This window comes from Ovis canadensis, chromosome 5, assembly GCF_042477335.2.
Source record: "Ovis canadensis isolate MfBH-ARS-UI-01 breed Bighorn chromosome 5, ARS-UI_OviCan_v2, whole genome shotgun sequence".
In the NCBI taxonomy this organism is placed as follows: Eukaryota; Metazoa; Chordata; class Mammalia; order Artiodactyla; family Bovidae; genus Ovis; species Ovis canadensis.
Window position 1 is genome coordinate 16,976,193 of NC_091249.1, and position 17,154 is coordinate 16,993,346.

At 40.3% G+C, this 17,154-nt stretch overlaps 1 protein-coding gene across 37 annotated transcripts in view; it reads right to left on the reverse strand.

The window, feature by feature from the left end:
* Nucleotides 1–3,775: 3,775 nt before the first annotated feature.
* Nucleotides 3,776–17,154, reverse strand: part of ZNF454 (zinc finger protein 454) — a 48,331-nt gene continuing 34,952 nt past the window's right edge. For 28 of the 37 annotated variants that reach the window (XM_069590480.1, XM_069590504.1, XM_069590483.1 and 25 more), the window contains one exon: nt 3,776–7,452. In XM_069590480.1, the coding sequence (XP_069446581.1) occupies nt 6,119–7,452 (1,334 nt within the window). In that variant the 3' untranslated portion in view covers nt 3,776–6,118. Of the gene's footprint in view, nt 7,453–16,225; nt 16,549–17,154 lie in introns of those variants that run through there. The other 9 variants (XM_069590510.1, XM_069590512.1, XM_069590511.1 and 6 more) reach the window with 1 other exon arrangement.

Here is a 17,154-nt window from a genome sequence, read left to right on the forward strand (position 1 = left end):
TGCCTGAAAATATTTATAACTCCTTTATTTTTTGTATCAGGATGGCTAAAAATGGTAAAATAACATCAGGTAATAATCAGAGTTGTGTCAGAGAGTGACCCTGTACTTTGGTTAAGTAAGGTATGTTGCTGAAATAAATTAACAATTGAACTTTAGGTGGTTAAAGAGTTTTTCTAACTTTAGAATTTCCTATTCACTACAGGGAAAAAAGTTGGGAAAAAAAGAAAAGCACAATCTTTTATGCTCTGGTAAAATTTATGTATCAGTGGCAACTACCTGTAACTTAGAAATTTGAAATGTAACAACAGAAAACTGGCAGTAGCTTCCTTTGTGTTAAAGTGCTAAGGGTCATTGCACAGGCTGGTCAGGCTATTGAGGTCTTGCCTCTTCCCATACAACCCCAACTTGTTCACATGGTTCCCAACTCTGGCTTCATCCGCACCTTTTAAAGGTTCCTAGCCAGCCCATGATGGGCTTCCCAGGTGGCCCTAGTGGTAAAGAATCTGCCTGCCAATGCAGAAGATGTAAGAGATGCAGGTTTGATCACTTGCTCAGAAGATCCCCTGGAGAAGGGCATAGCAACCCACTCCAGTATTCTTGCCTGGAGAATCCCATGGACAGAGGAGCCTGGCAGGCTACAACAGTTCATAAGGTTGCAAACAGCTGGACACTGCTGAAGCAACTTAGCATGCACACAACCAGACCATGATAGTTCCTACCTCTGAGCTTTCTTTCCCATTTTTCTCATATGTTCACTCTATCTAGAACACTCAAACTTCATTCCATCTGTGGCTCTTGTCATAAAGTAATTCCTCACTGAGGTCTGCTGCAACCAATCTAAAGCTGGGCCCCTGACTCTTTTTCATACTATCTTTATTTACTCATTCCACATACTATAATTACTTGCTAAATATTAATATTAATATTTCCTTTTATAATACCCATCTTCACTATTTAAGGTTCATGAAAGTGGAAACTATGCATGTATAACCACTGTACACTATGCTCGGCAGAAATTATTAAATGAATGACTATCTCCCCCTTTCTGGTTTTCTGGCCACCAGCATTCCCCTTTCAGAACAACTCTAGAGTGGGCATTCCTAATAATAACTCCCTCATTTGGGCTGGGTGGGAGGACCTGCTGTCGTTATCACAGGCTGCCCTCATGAGATGTCCCAAGGCCATGCTGTCACACCACACTGCCTCTCATCTACACCCACATCAGCCTCACCCTGACATTTAAAGCCAAGTGGCTCTCTAGGGTGGCCTAGAACGTTCCATAAAGGAAGTGACCTAGTGCAGTACACAGCCTGGGTCAATTCTTTGATTCACCCTTTACCAGTTGTGTGACTTCTGACAAGTCTCTAATCCTCTCTCCAATCTTCAGATGGGGATGGTAGAAATGGTCTCACATAGCTGTGAGGATTAAGTGGGAATGCTTACAACAGTACCTGGCACCAGGTATGCCCTCAAACATTAACTGTTACCCCCAGCGACTGACGACACAGCTCTTGATATTCCACGGCCTGAGCACTATGCTTTCTGGGGTCAGGTAGGTTTAGATAGTCAGCGTGGGGAGTTAGGACCACATTGGCCATAAACAGGTAAACACACTTGGAAGCACCATTTCTAGCCACTCTTCAATTCAGTTCAGTTCAGTTGCTCAGTCATTTCTGACTCTTTGTGATCCCATGAATCACAGCATGCCAAGCCTCCCTGTCCATCACCAACTCCCGGAGTTCACCCAAACTCTTGTGCATTGAATCGGTGATGCCATCCAGCCAACTCCTCCTCAGTCATCCCCTTCTCCTCCTGCCCCCAATCCCTCCCAGCATCAGGGTCTTTTCCAATGAGTCAGCTCTTTGCATGAGGCGGCCAAAGTATTGAAGTTTCAGCCTCAGCATCAGTCCTTCCAATGAACACCCACTCTTGCTGCTGCTGCTGCTGCTAAGTCACTTCAGTCGTGTCCGACTCTGTGCGACCCCATAGACAGCAGCCCACCAGGCTCCACAGTCCCTGGGATTCTCCAGGCAAGAACACTGGAGTGGGTTGCCATTTCCTTCTCCAACGCATGAAAGTGAAAGGGAAGTCGCTTCAGTCGTGCCCAACTCTTTGCGACCCCATGGACTGCAGCCCACCAGGCTCCTCTGTCCATGGGACTTTCCAGGCAAGAGTACTGGAGTGCGTTGCCGTTGCCTTCTCCGACACCCACTCTTAGTGATATCTAATTAGATCACCTGGCAGCTTGCACATCTTAAACACTGAATACTTTTCTCACTTATTTTCAGAAAGACACACTGATTGGTAATTCTTATGGAAACTTTTTTTTTTTCCTGAGGATAGTGATGTGTGGTGTACAGGGTAAGACAAAGAATGAGGAGGGACATGTCCACACAACCAAACCCCGACATGGGCAGAGAGCCATCATGAGTACAATGGAGATGCCTTTGAGTGATGGAAATAGTAGAGCCTTGTATTTTTCTTCCCTTCACAAATTGATATAAAAATATCGAAAGTAAAAATAGGATCCAAAATATATTTATCAGGAGTTGAGGTGGGGACCTTCCCACTGCAGCATAAAGCCGGTAGGAGTGGTTATTTCCAGATTGTCCTGGTGGCTAATCCAGCACGGGCGGGTAGAGCAAAGTACAAAGAGGGTAAGGAAGGGAAAAGAATTCAGACAGCTACAGGCTGTGCAGTCTTAGATTACATTCACATGTAGGGAACTAAACATGGTTATTTTCTCAACCAAAGGCATGCATGCAGTTTAGAGCTATTTGTTCCAAGACTCTGAGGCTGGAAGCCCTGGTCTGCTGCTGGTCAAGGTGCCATTTTAAGCGCAGTCACTGAATATGGAGAAAGGCATCATCTTGATGAGGTGCTGCTCTCTAGCTAGGCAAACTTACCAGGGAGAACACAGGTAAAAAATGCATCAGCTGGCGATGAGGAAGTCCTGATGAGAGAATTTGAGTGGGGAAACTTGGAGAAATTGTTTTTCCCTCAGGAGCTGGCACTTTCAGTAGCTATTCATGGGAGCCTGGAGACATTGAAGAATATAACAAAAAGTCTACAAGCTAATTCTCTACTCAAACACTTCCCCAGCCAGAGCAGAATTGGTACTTCTAAGGGCAATTCCAAAAATCACTGGGCAATTCCAAAGCACTAGGAAAGCACTGGTATGGGAGATGGGTTCTAGGTCTGCTTCTGTGTCCTTTTCCTAGAGTCCAGGTGAATGGGATGGGTACACTGGCTCAGCACTTCCTCTGCCACATGTTCAGACTCATTATTTTGAGATGGTATAGACGTTGGTGTGCTGGGAAGTGTTTGTGCCACCAGGGGGTAGTGAGGGGTGGGCTGGATGTGCTGAGCATGAAGGGTCCCAGTGACCCTCATCTTCTGTCTCAGTGTCTATCAGCAAAGCTAGAAGATCGAGTTGCAGAATGAACTGCTCCATCTCGGAGGCCTGGGTAAAGAAAAGCCCCTGTCAGTAATTGCTTAACTCTTCTAACGCCATGCAGACTGCCTGGCAGAAGCGAAGGTGGCTGAGGGACTCCAAGTCAGAGTTCTCAAAAATGCACTTTTGGGGTTAAGCCAAAGGTCAGACTGCTGGCGTGCAGTCAGACTACTTCAGATTTAAAAAGCACAAAATAGCACCCAGGCAACTTTCGGCTCCCTTAGCTGAGAAGGTCATACATAAGGTGTTAATAACATGGCAGAATAAAGTCACTGCTAATAGTCAGGTCAGATGAATCATAAATACATCCAAGTCAGCTCAGGCATTTCTAACAGGCCATTTATTTTTGCCTCCCCAGACAAGGGAGTGACTAGTCATCTCAGAGGTCTAATTTCATGAAGACCCAAGCCTAACAGGAGCAGTCTCAGGGAAAATGGACTGTCATTGGGTGGAGGGCCATCAGACTGCACTAATGCTGGGAGGACAGCTGCTGCAGCTGTCACTGGAATGAGTGGCAGCAGGAGCCTTAGCCCAAAGGCAAGCAAACACCAAGGGGCAACAGCTCTTATTAAAAGCAAAAGGAAGAACTCAGCTGAGAAATGTGTTTCTTGTGAGGGATTCAAGGTAAGGAGGTAACAGGACCAGCGGGACACAGGGATAGGACTGAAAGCAGATCTCTGCAGCTGTGAGCAGTTTTCCAAGTTTATTGTTGGATCTGGGGCTTGCCAGCCATGAGAAGCTACCGACGAACATGTATGGGCCCAGGGCACGGTGGATTCCACGCAACCTCTTGAAGTTCTGCTCCACCTGCAGCTCATCCGGGGAGAAAGGATTAGTTGTTGATCACCTAACAGGAGATAGCAACCCAGGTAGGCGGCCTTTATTAGGTGGTGGCTGAATTTAGAGAATTTGGGGCTTTAAAGCTACTGGAAGCTTCCAAGTCTATGTTCAACCTGAAGTCCCGACTCCACCATCACAAAGAATATCCTCTCCTGTAACTTGGAGCTAAGGTACAGCTTTCATGGGGGCTGGCAGGTCACCCAACTTGATGGAGAGCACTTTCACAGACCAGGAACCTGCCCCACAGCTTCCCAGATGACAGCTGACATGCTCTTCCACCTCCATGCCTTGTCGCATGCTCCAGCCTGCAGTAGTGTGGGCTCCCCATTCTTTGTGATGGGGAAGGGGAGATGCCATGAGGGGCTGTGTTTGAAGGCACATGGATGTTATTTTATCTGTGATTTCTACTGACAGCACTAAAGAATTAAAGATAGTAAGGGAACTGCACCTGCAGGACTAGAGTATCACTCCGACTTCTGGGAGCGGCCCCTGCCAGAGAACGTCACAGTGCTGCGGATCACTCCATGGAATTACTCAGCACGCTGCTCAGTACTGTCAGAATGGGCTAATCTTTAAATGGTAGAATACCCAGGTGGCGGAGAGGAAATGGCAACTTTTAAGTGCAAAATCAGAAATTCAAAGCTCTCTCCATCTTCTGTGAACACAGAGTTGATACCTTCAGAAAAGTGGACAACAGGAAGGCAAGGACCAGGATCCAGCAGTTCAATATTCTGGGAGCAACAAATATACTCTAATGCAGTGGATACAGAGGACTGCCCAGCCAAAGGAAAGGGTGGTTAAGAGAACTCTGACAACCCGCCTGAAACTCTAACCTCATCAGTTGCACATCATGAAATGGCAAGTCACAGAAGCAGAGTCGGCCCAGAACACCTCTAGGTTTTAGAATCATCACACCCAAAGTTGAGCATGCCCCTGACTGCCATGTGTAGAGTACTACAATGCAGAACAATTGGAAGAAAATGTCTGCACAGACTGTGTTCCTAATTTAGGGATTATCCAAGGGTGAGAGTCAAGCTGAAGCCCAGAGGAACTGGGTAGCTCAGGAATTTAGATCAACCTCTGCCTTCCAGACAGGGGTCCCATGTTCTGAAGGCTGGGTTTAGCGCAATATCCAGAATCATAAGAGCTGTGTATGAGGTCAAGTCACAGGTCCTCAAGAGCAAACTGGGTGGTAGTAATCGACGTGATGCTACCAATTAGGAGTTGCTAAATCAAATAAGGACACACTGTTCAAATGAATTATCCCAGGAGAAGAATACAAGTAAGAAGCCAGTGGACATATGAGCCGGGAAATCTGACAAAAGGTGGTTTGAAGCAGAAGGCAGGAAGCATAATTTAACTCCCGGGCCAACGCATAGATAATTGCACTTTCTTTACACTGGTGTCAGTTGTAGGGGGTGAAGAAAACAAAGGGTTCCATTAAAGGTAGAAAGCCTCCTACAAGTAAAGTAAAATGCTTATAGACCACTTTCTTTTTTGTTCCTTTGCTTCTAAACCTTAATTTTTACAACTTTATAATTTCTCTTAATGGTGAACATTAGTTCACCATAGAAATTATTCTGTTGTTAATGAAGGTCCATTCTGCTTCTGATACTTGGTAATTCAGACTAATTAAATATCACTGCTATTCAACCACGATACTTCCTGAAGTATGAAGAGTGTTTGCCATTCTTAAGGTCTCAAACCCATACTAGTGTGAACCTTGATTCTCAGTAAAAACAAAATGACTATCTTCAAGTAAGCTTTCATGGTTATTCTCCTGCATTCAATAATTAATACACTCAGTCTCAAGGCTCTTCCATGTCACTTTTCTCCTATATGATGTCTCTGATGCTGAATGAGGTTTGCAGTCTGGTTAAAAGCTTTCCCACATTTATTACATTTATAGGGTTTCTCTCCTGTGTGAATCCTCTGATGTTGAGTCAGGTGTGTACTTCGGATAAAGGCTTTCCCACAGATTTTACATTTGTAAGGTTTTTCTCTGGTATGAATTCTCTTATGCTGAGTGAGGGCTGAATGGTCGCTGAAGGCTTTCTCACATATATTACATGTATAAGGCTTCTCCCCTGTATGAATTCTCTGATGTTGGGCTAGGGCTGATTGGTCCCTGAAGGCTTTCTCACACAAACCACATCTGTAAGGTTTCTCCCCAGTATGAATTTTCCGATGTCGGGCAAAGGATGAATTATCCCTGAACGCTTTCCCACATTCATTACATTTATAAGGTTTCTCTCCGGTATGAATCCTTTGATGTTCAGTAAGGGAAGAGTTCACCCTGAAGGCCTTTCCACATTCATTACATTCAAAAGGCTTCTCTCCAGTGTGAATTCTCTGATGCTGAAGAAAACTTGTACTCTGATTGAAGGCTTTCCCACATTCATTACATTTATAGGGTTTCTCTCCACTATGAATATTCTGGTGTTTGGTAAGATGTGCCCTACACACAAAGGCTTTGTCACATATATTACATTTAAAAGGTTTCTCTCCAGTATGTATTCTGTGATGGTGGGCAAGGTGTATGTTTCGGATAAAAGCTTTTCCACATAAGTTGCATTCAAAAGGTTTCTCTCCAGTATGAATTTTCTGATGATAAGTAAGTGAGGAGCTCACTGAGAAGGCCTTGCCACATTCCTTACATTCATATGGCTTCTCACCAGTGTGAATTCTTTGGTGATGGATGAGGTGTGTGCTCTGGTGAAAGGCCTTCCCACATTCTCTACATTCATATCGCTTCTCTTTAATAACAATTTTCTGATTTGCATTAAGTTTTTCACTATGAATCTTCTGATGTTTATTGAGGGTTGAACTCTTAGTGAAGACTTTTCCACACTCAATACATTCAAAGGCTTTTTTGCTAGACTGAAATCCCTGACTCTGAACAAAAGATGAGTTCATGGTGCCATGTTTTCCAGATTCATCACATTTCTGGTCACCAACCACAGATGAAGTTTTCTCATGAGCAAGCACCACTTGCTTCAAGTTTATCTCCTGGCCTCCATGCTGCCATTCCAACAGGCTATCATATTTCCAGCAACTATCTCTAGTGAATCTTTCCTTTATCATCCACTGACCCAATTCTCCTTCAGGAATATCTGTCTTGAGAATAGATTTCTTATTCATAGGTGTAATCACCCAGTCTGAAAGACATTAAAAATAAACATGTCTGTTTTATCATAGTAAAACATCTAGTTGGGATAAGTACATGACCTTGTTTATAATGCTAACAAAGAAGTTGCAATTTTGAAGACTTCTTGAAATGAATATAGAAAAAGGGGAGAAAAGGTGGATAGAAGACATGGCAGGACTGGGTTGATCAAATATACTGTGTATGAAGCAGGAAAATGTGGAGATGGCATTCACAAATCATAGGCCTGAGTAAAATATTTATTTTCTTTGTGATTACAGATAAGTTACCTGAATTTTAAAGTCTCAAAAAACCTATACAGACAGCAATATGCTAACAGATAAGGAAAAAAAAAAAAAAAAACATGTATCTTATCTATTTTAGTGATATGGGCTTTAAAATAACCTAGATGTGGCCTTAAGAAACCACTGCAACTAGAGGTCAACACCTGGTAGAAAAAAAGTTCAGCTTTCAGAATAACTACTAAAATCAGCATTTATGTTCTGTAAACTCATTTCAGCATTCAGATGGAAAACAAAAAGTTAGGCTGTGAAACACTGATATCTACTAATAAAGTTAGGACTTTCTGCTGTGCTAAGGGCTTCCCAGGTGGCACTAGTGGTAAAGAACCTGACTGCCAATGCAGGAGACAGAAGTGACACCAGTTTGATCCCTGGGTCGGGAAGACTCCCTTGAGGAGGAAATGGCAACCCCCTCCAGTATTCTTGCCTGGGGAATCCCATGGACAGAGTAGCCTGGTGAGCTGCAGTCCATAGGGTTGCAAAGAGTCGGACACAAACTGAAGTGACTTCACACACATGCACGCTACTGGTAAGGAAGCAATGTCTTCAAACCTATATGAATGTGACATTGATATGAGGAAAATGTACCATGATGATATATATGTCAGCACAGAAAATCTGGAACAAAGCAGAACATCTGCCAGGATACATCCAGTATGTCTTGGAGGCAAGACCCTGAATTTGGGGAAAGCACTACACTGGTCATTAGAAATGGGACTCTGCTACCGGGATATGGGCCATGGTCTCATGAGTTGTCTGATGAGATGATTCCTCTCCCCACAAACAAACTCCACACTTACTCAACAACATTCTCACTTGGTCTCATGGTAGCCTGATATTAACAAGCAGAATTTGAATGAACATTAATTTCTGGTACATATTTGTGAACGTCTTTTAGTTTGTCTATTTAACACTTTGTACCAAGAAATGCAATGGTAAGCACTTGATGTTAACATAGATGATGCAAAGATTCCTGGGAAAGCCTATCAAAAACAAGCCTCCCTCAAAACTTTTTTCTCTTACTCCCTCCAGAAAATCTATAAAGAGCTATAATCATTATCATCATCATCATCTCCTTGTACTTATCTGGAAAAGAAAGTTAAACAGGTGTACTTCAAGGCTAAAATCCTTGTGAGCTTAGAATAACATATCTTCACTCAAAGAAAAGAATGTTTAAACACCTGTTTTGCCAAATCCCCAAATCTTAAGAACTGAATTATGCTTCTGGACCTGATAGAGTGGCCCTGTGGCAGACCAATATTATTGCAAAAAATTACTGAAAAAAATCTGCACTGAAAAAAGAATCTGTCTAAAGTCATCAGATATCACTTGAGGCCAACTTGATAGTCTAACATTTGAGAGAGAAGAAAAATGCAGAGAGGTGATCCAGTTTTTTTCCTCACAGAATTTGATGAATTCTTAAGTTTCTCAAGGCAAGAAACTAAGCTAAGTAGAAATTCAGAATTCTCTATAGTCTTATAGTACCGTTGAGCCAAATATTGGAGTTCAGGACCTCCTCGGGGTGGGGTGAGTGGTGATCACAGTAAACATATAAAACTTTCAGCTGGCACTCCTGGAGGGCTACAACTCAGTTAGCAAAGGCTTCATGAACATTCAACCCAGTCTCCAGCTAAAGAGTCCCTGGATGGATTAGGAAGGTTTGCTTTCACTCCAGCTGTCTACCAGAGGGAAGGCAAGCTTTCTCTGGAGAGAAAATAACATCATCCAGAGCCTACTCACTCCTTCATACATAACGTCTAGGATTCAGTCTTAAAGTACCAGGAGTACTATGAAATCATTGAATCAAGATAAAAAGCAAATAATAGACAAGAGATCCTCAGAACTCAGATACCAAAGTTATCAGACATGGGGTTTAAATATAAGTGTGAATATTATGTTAAATAAAACAGATACGAATGAGAATTTTAACAGAGAACTGGAACCAAAGAATCAAGTGAAAATTCTAGAACTGAAGAATATAATAAATGAAATAAAGAACTCAGTAGATGGATTGAGTATATTATGGGACATAGCAGAAGAGACGAATGTGTGCCGTGCTCAGTCGCTCAGTCGTGTCTGACTCTTTGTGACCCCGTGGACTGCAGCCCGCCAGGCTCCTCTGTCCATGGGGATTCTCCAGGCAAGAATACTGGAGTGAGTTACCGTGCCCTCCTCCAGGGGATCTTCCCAACCCAGGGATCGAACCCAGGTCTCCCTCATTGCAGGCAGATTCTCTACCGTCTGAGCCACCAGGGAAGCCCAGAAGAGGACAGCTAAAGAATAGCCTCCACTCCCTGCAACTAGAGAAAAGCATATGCAACAAGGAAGAGCCAGCACAGTCAAAATAAAAATAAACAAACAAAATCACTTAAAAAATATTATTGCACAAAATAATACTAGCAGTGTCTTGAGAGGTTGAACATATGTACATAATTAAAATACATAAGAAAAGTTAACACAAAAGATGAAAGAAAATAGAATTATTTCAAGTTATTAGCATTGCCTGGGAATTACTTATTTTGGATAGTAATAAGCTGGTTTTATTTACTAGACTTAGCAATAAAAGACAGTTAAAGAAGATGCAAGCTCTTATGGGGGAATATAGAACAATAAAAATAGTTGATTCAAGAGAAGGCAAAATAGAAGACAAAAAAGAGATTTAAAGCAAGTGAGCAAAATTGAAAATAAATAAAACAGCAGACAGCCAATACTATATATATATTAGCAACTGGTCTAAATTATCCTATTAAAAACTAAGGTTGTGAGACTGTATTTAAAAAAATAAATCCAACTATAAGCCACTCATGAGAGTATTACCAGAGATATAGACCCAGAAATAAAAAGAAATAGAAAAGGATGTACCAAGCAAGCACTAACCACAAGAAAGGTGGTGTACCTATACTACTATCAGACAAATCTCATTTAATTAGAGAAAACAGACTTTTAAATTGTTCATATTGACTAAAGGTTTGTTCAAGTATCTAGGAATATATAACAAATCTATACTTTCATGTAACATAACTTCAAAATGTATAAAGTAAAAACTGGGACAATAAAAGGAAAAAGGAAATCTTAACAATGATAGATATATTTGCACACCATTCTCAAAAACTCGGAAATCAAACCATTAAGAAGAGGGGTGATCTGAGCCATAAGATAAACTTGACCTAAATGATACACTGAATATTTGGAACCATACCCAGCAATGACAGAATATATATATTTAAGTCCATACATAACATTAACCAAAATAGAGAAGGAAATGGCAACCCACTCCAGTATTCTTGCCCGGGAAATCCCATGGACAGAGGAGCCTAGTGGGCTACATACAGTCCATGGGCTCGCAGGAGTCAGACACAACTTAAGTGATTAAACCACCACCACCAAAGTAGAATAAACACATTTCACAGGACACAGATCATTCAGAATGTGTACTCTGAACTCAGTAGAATTACACCAGAAATAAATAGCAAAATACCAAAAAGGTAGTTAGAAAATCCCCAGATATTTTAAAACTAGTCCATACATTTTAAAATAACTGATTAAAAAAAGAGGAAATCACAACAAAACTTGAAAATATTGTAAACTAAATGGTAACAGAAACATGAAACATAACAAAATGCAGCTACAGCATGGTTAGAAAGAAATGTTTATCTGTCTATATCAATTATCAATCTCAAGAAATCAGAAAAATAGAATATTAAATACAAAAGAGAAACAAATAACAAAAGTAACAGAAATCAATAACTTAATTAAAAATCGACAGACCTCTATCAAGACTAACAGAGAAAGAAAGAAGGCACATATTACCAGTATCAAGAATGATATAGCAATAGAGACACAGACAGAGAGAACAGACTTGTGGACACAGTGTGGGAGGAGGGGGTGGGACAAACTGAGAGAGCAGCATTAAAACATAAACATTCCCATATGTAAAACAGATAGCTGGTGGGAATTTGCTGTATGAAGAAGGGGGCTCAACCAGGTGTTCTGTGACAACCTAGAAGGGTGGGATGAGGTGGGAGGTAGGAAAGAAGCTCAAGAGGGAGGGGACATATGTATGCCTACAGCTGATTCATGCTGATATATGGCAGAAACCCACACATCAATGTAAAGCTCCAATTAGATTTTATTTATTACCCTCCAATTAAAAACAAATAAATTTAACAAAGTAATGATAAAAGTAACATCAAAACAGATTCTAAAGAGATTTATAAGATAATAACATAATGAGGAAACTTTATGCCAATAAATTAAAAGACTAAGTTCTAGGAATGTATAGTATACCAAAACAGACACACACACACACACACACAAAACCAGAAAATCTGAATGGTCCTATATCTAATAAATAAATTGAATCTTCAGTTTAAAACCTTCTCACAGGGGCTTTCCTGGGAGTCCAGTGGTTAACAATCCTCCAGCCAATGGAGGGTACACAGGTTTGATCTTGGTCCCAGAAAATCCCATACGCCTTCAAGCAACTAAGCCCACGTACCACAGCTGCTCAGCCTGTGCTCTAGAGCCGAAGGGCCACAAGAGAGGCCACCACAATGAGAAGCCCATGCACCACGATGAAGAGCAGTCCTCACAGGCCACAACTAGAGAAAGCCCACGTATAGCAGTGAAAACCCAGCGCAGTCAAACACAAAACAAATAAAAATGGAAAAAAAAAAAAACCACTCTCATAAAGAAATTTCCAAGCAGATGGCTTACTAGTGAATTCTTCTAATCATTTAAGGAAGTCCAGTCTGTATAGAAACAGGCCAATGGGACAGATTATAGGCCCAGAATCAGACCTATGCACATGTAGTCCCTATATGTACAACAAAGGTAGGCACACTGCATACAACGGGGAGAAAGATAGTCTTTTCAGTAAATGATCCTGGGTCAACTGAAAGCCTATATGGAAAATAAGGAAAATAAATCTTCCATAGAGGAAAACACAGAAGATCTCCAAGACTTTGAATGTCTTTAGTAGAACACAAAACACATTAACTATAAGGGGAGAATACCCTGATTAATTGGATTATCCTAAAAATTTAGAACTTCGGTTTATCAAGTAACACCATTATTTCAGATGTGAACTAATATTTACAATATGCCTATATGACAAAGGAGCAAACCCCAAATATGCAACCCTACAATATATCAATGAGGAAAGATCAGCCAACTAAATAGAAAATAGGGGAAAGACTTATACAAATTTTACAAAAAAGAATATTAAATGATTAATAAAAAAGCTAAAAGATGATCAGCTTCAGTCATAAGTTGAGATACAATGAGACACTCCATACATCTTCTAGAAGGGTGAAAATATTTAATGACGATACTAAGTACATAAGAGGATACGGCCCTCATATCCTGCTGGCTAGAGTATAAACTGGTATAACCACTTAAACTATTTGGTTTAAGTACATTAAACTTGCATACCCATGAACTTAGTACCCCTAGCTATATGCTCAAGAGAAATGTATAATGTATGTTCTCTAAAAGATGCACAAGAATGTTCATAATAGTTTCAGCACTACTGAGAGCTCCAAGCTAGAAATAAAACAAAGGTGTAGCAATAGTAGAATGTACAAATGGTAGTGGCTTTACACAGTGAAATGTCATACTTCAATGAGAATGAACCAACTACTGCAGCATGTGACAACATGGATGAATCTCAAACACACCATGGACGGTAAGAAGCCAGATACAAAAAAGTACACGTTTGATTCCATTTATTAAACGTTTTAAAACAGGCAAAGCAAAGCTATGGTCAGGGTAGTAATTATCTTTAGGACAAAAGAAACAGAGAAGATGGGAGGGGGTTTCTGGTATTCAAGTAACATTCTATTTCTTGATATAGGTGCTGGTTATACTTTTTATAGTATTTATATTATAAAAATTATACTTATAATTTATGTATTTTCCTGTGTTAGAACTACTTCAACAAAAGCCTACTTTAAAAAATCTGGGAGCAGCTTTCAAAATAATAATTATTTTAAATATAATATTTATAAATAGTAATAACAATAATCTGGTTCAATAAAAACAATTGTTAACTTTCCTTTGTAGCAGCTATTAGACGGCTATGTCTATTAAAGCCTTTTCTTGATCGTGATCATAAAAACTTATCACCTATATATAAGAGAAAATTGGCTTTTTAATGTTTTGTGTTACAGGAAAACACTCATCTAATTGTATATCAACAAGGGGTCAAACACACTCTGGCTCTACCACACTGAGATGAACTGAGATGGGGAAAGACTGGATCCTCAAGTCAGTTCTCCCTGGGGCCCAGGTCACTTCATGGGGGCTGAATCAGGAGCAATACCCATAGCTGCATTGACCCAAATTAAAAAAACAAAGTACGGTTTTAAACAATTAATATATAACTCAAGGGTATCAAGCAAGGCATGCGAGTAGTATGATCCAAACCCTATACAACATAGTCAAGAGGTCACACCCAGAGAGGGACCAGAAACTGACCCAATTTCCTCCAAATCATCAAATGTTTCAAGACCTTTCACCATCAGGTGTATCTGAGAGTGGCAGCGGGTAAAATACGGAGTATTGGTCAGTTTGTGTGTGTTAGGTGCTTCAGCCGTATCCAGCTCTTTCCGACCCTGTGGACTATAGCCCAACAGGCTTCTCTGTCCATGGAATTCTCCAGCCAAGAATACTGGAGTAGGTTGCCATTCCCTTCTCCAGGAGATCTTCCAGACCTGGGGATCGAACCCAGGTCTCCTGCATTGGAGGCAGATTCTTTACTGTCTGAGCCACGAGGGAAGCTCAAGGTCAGTTTAGGAAGACTTTATTGCCCCCAGGTCTTCCCCAACTCAGAAGAGCGAGAGAGCTCCTGTCTCCCAACTGAGGAAAACCTCTTAAAAAGAGGTTTTTAAGCAATCAAAGAGAAAATCTGAGAACACAGTTCCTATAAAGGGAGATGAAAGTGTTTTTATATTTAGAGGTAAAATATTTTAATTGTAAAATGTGAATAAGAGCTTACAAATAACACAAGAGTTCTTGGAAATTAAAAAGGATGGCAGAATTTGAAACCTCAACAGAAAATTCCCACCATAAACAATTGGAAAACCAGGGGGAAAAAATGAAACAACTATTTTTAGGCAATGGACAAATGACAGGGAAAGACTGATTAAAATATTTTAAAAATCACGATAGATGAAATGGAAGATACCTGTCAAAAAGACACCTGTCAAAACTGAAGAAACCAGTCAAAAAGTAGAACAAAAAAAATCCATAAAGATGGAAATTTTAATAAAAAGTTAAAATTACAAGACCAGTCCAGGAAGTATTGGGCATACCATCAAGAGCAAATAGAGAAAGCTGAAGGTGAAAATTAAAAAACACTAGAATAAAATGTCTTAGATCCACAAGGCAGAAATTCAGATGGAAGGCTCACCAGTGCTTAATGGATCCAAGCATAGGACCATAACAGGGTCCATCACTGAGAAACACTGGAGTATATGAGGAGATCCCGCAAGCTTTTAGAGAGGAAAAATGGATCACAAACGATGAAGAACCTGAACGATTTTGGATTTCTCAATATCAGACTGAGGACTAGAAAATACTAGAGCAATGTCTTCAGAATTCTGAAGAAAAAAAGACATCCAATGCTGAATTCTACCAGTGTTATGGGAGAAAAAAAGACATTGACAGATGCTAGGTTACCAAAGACTTATTCCCATGCATCCTTTCTTTGGAAGCTACTGGAAGATATGTGCCACAAAAGGAAGAAAGAAGCCAAGAAAAAGGATGACGTGGGACATGTGGGCCAGGAAAGATGGGGTTTGTAGGAGGATGACAGCCAAGGCCCTGCGAGAACAGAGCAGGTCAGACTGCTTCAAAAGAGAATTTTCCAGGAAAATGGAATTGTTAGGACGAAAGCGGATCTGAACTTCTTGAGAAGAGATGCAGACAGTGAGGCAAGGTCTGAGATTAAATTAAACTAAATGAACCCCATGAAAGACTGCTTAGGAAAGCAAAGGCAAAAGTCAGAATTACTACATGGGTCAGCTGTGAATATCGCTTCAGAATTTAAACACTGACTATTTCTCTGACCAAAAATACACTATACTGGGAGGACAGGGAATGGAAAAGGTAGTAAGATGAACAGCTGGGGAAGTGAGTCTCCTTCTCACTTTTTAGAGAAGGAATTCAGTGAATAATACCTAAAACTGAGGTCAATAGGCAGCAATATAAACACATTCCTTGAAGACATGGAAGCAAACATATCAAATAATCTGCTGAAAGGAGAGAAAATGGTTATTTCTAAAGAGGAGAGAACGGGGATAAACAGGGACAAGAGGCCATCAGTTTTCATAATAAACACTGTAATTTCATTAAACCAAATGTATTATTGTGATGAAATTTAATACTGAAAATAAAGAAAAAGAACAAACTCCAAAAAAGTCAAAGGAAAGAACTAATGAAGAGCACAATTTAATGAAATAAAGATAAGATAGAAAGTATCAATAAAGTTTAAAATTTCTTTATTAAATTTATTGAAAAAGGGAAACTTTGATAAGATTTATACAGGAAAAAATGGAGAAGGCAATGGCACCCCACTCCAGTACTCTTGCCTGGAAAATCCCATGGACAGAGGAGCCTGGTAGGCTGTAGTCCATGGGGCTGCTAAGAGTCAGACACGACTGAGCAACTTCCCTTTCACTTTTCACTTTCATACACTGGAGAAGGAAATGGCAACCCACTCCAGTGTTCTTGCCTAGAGAATCCCAGGGACACAGGAGCCTGGTGGGCTGCCGTCTACGGGGTCGCACAGAGTCAGACTGAAGCAACTTAGCAGCAGCAGCAGTATACAGGAAAAAAAAAGACAAAAGAAAATATTATTAGAAAACAATTACGCTTTGATTCAACAAATACATAATGGGACCTGGTGAGCTGAAATACAAGAAAAAACATGATCAAGTCTTTCTCTCATGGATATAAGGGTAGAAAGGATCATTTTAAAAGGACACAGAAAACAGTAAAATAAAGATCATTAAGACTAAGACTGATTAAGAACTTCAGCCAGTAAAGAAAGAGAAAAGATAGTCATAGACTGGCACACATATTAACTGATAAAGTATTAGATTCCTGAATATCTCCTACAAGCAAATAAGATAAACTGTAACAGAAAAGTGGAGGAAGAATACTAATATTTCACAGAACACAAATAATCAACATATGAAAAGATGTTCAATTCCACTAGGAAACAAGGAAGCGCCAATTAAAATCGCAATGAGATAACATTTCTCAGGAAGTTTGGCAAGTTCATGTTATCTGGCAAGTAAAAGGAACTTGTATCAACTATTAGTATAATTAGGACCAATTAATTTAATCAGCAATCCGCAACTATCCAGTAGAGCTGAAAAAGTATATACTCTTAAACCCAGTATTTCTAC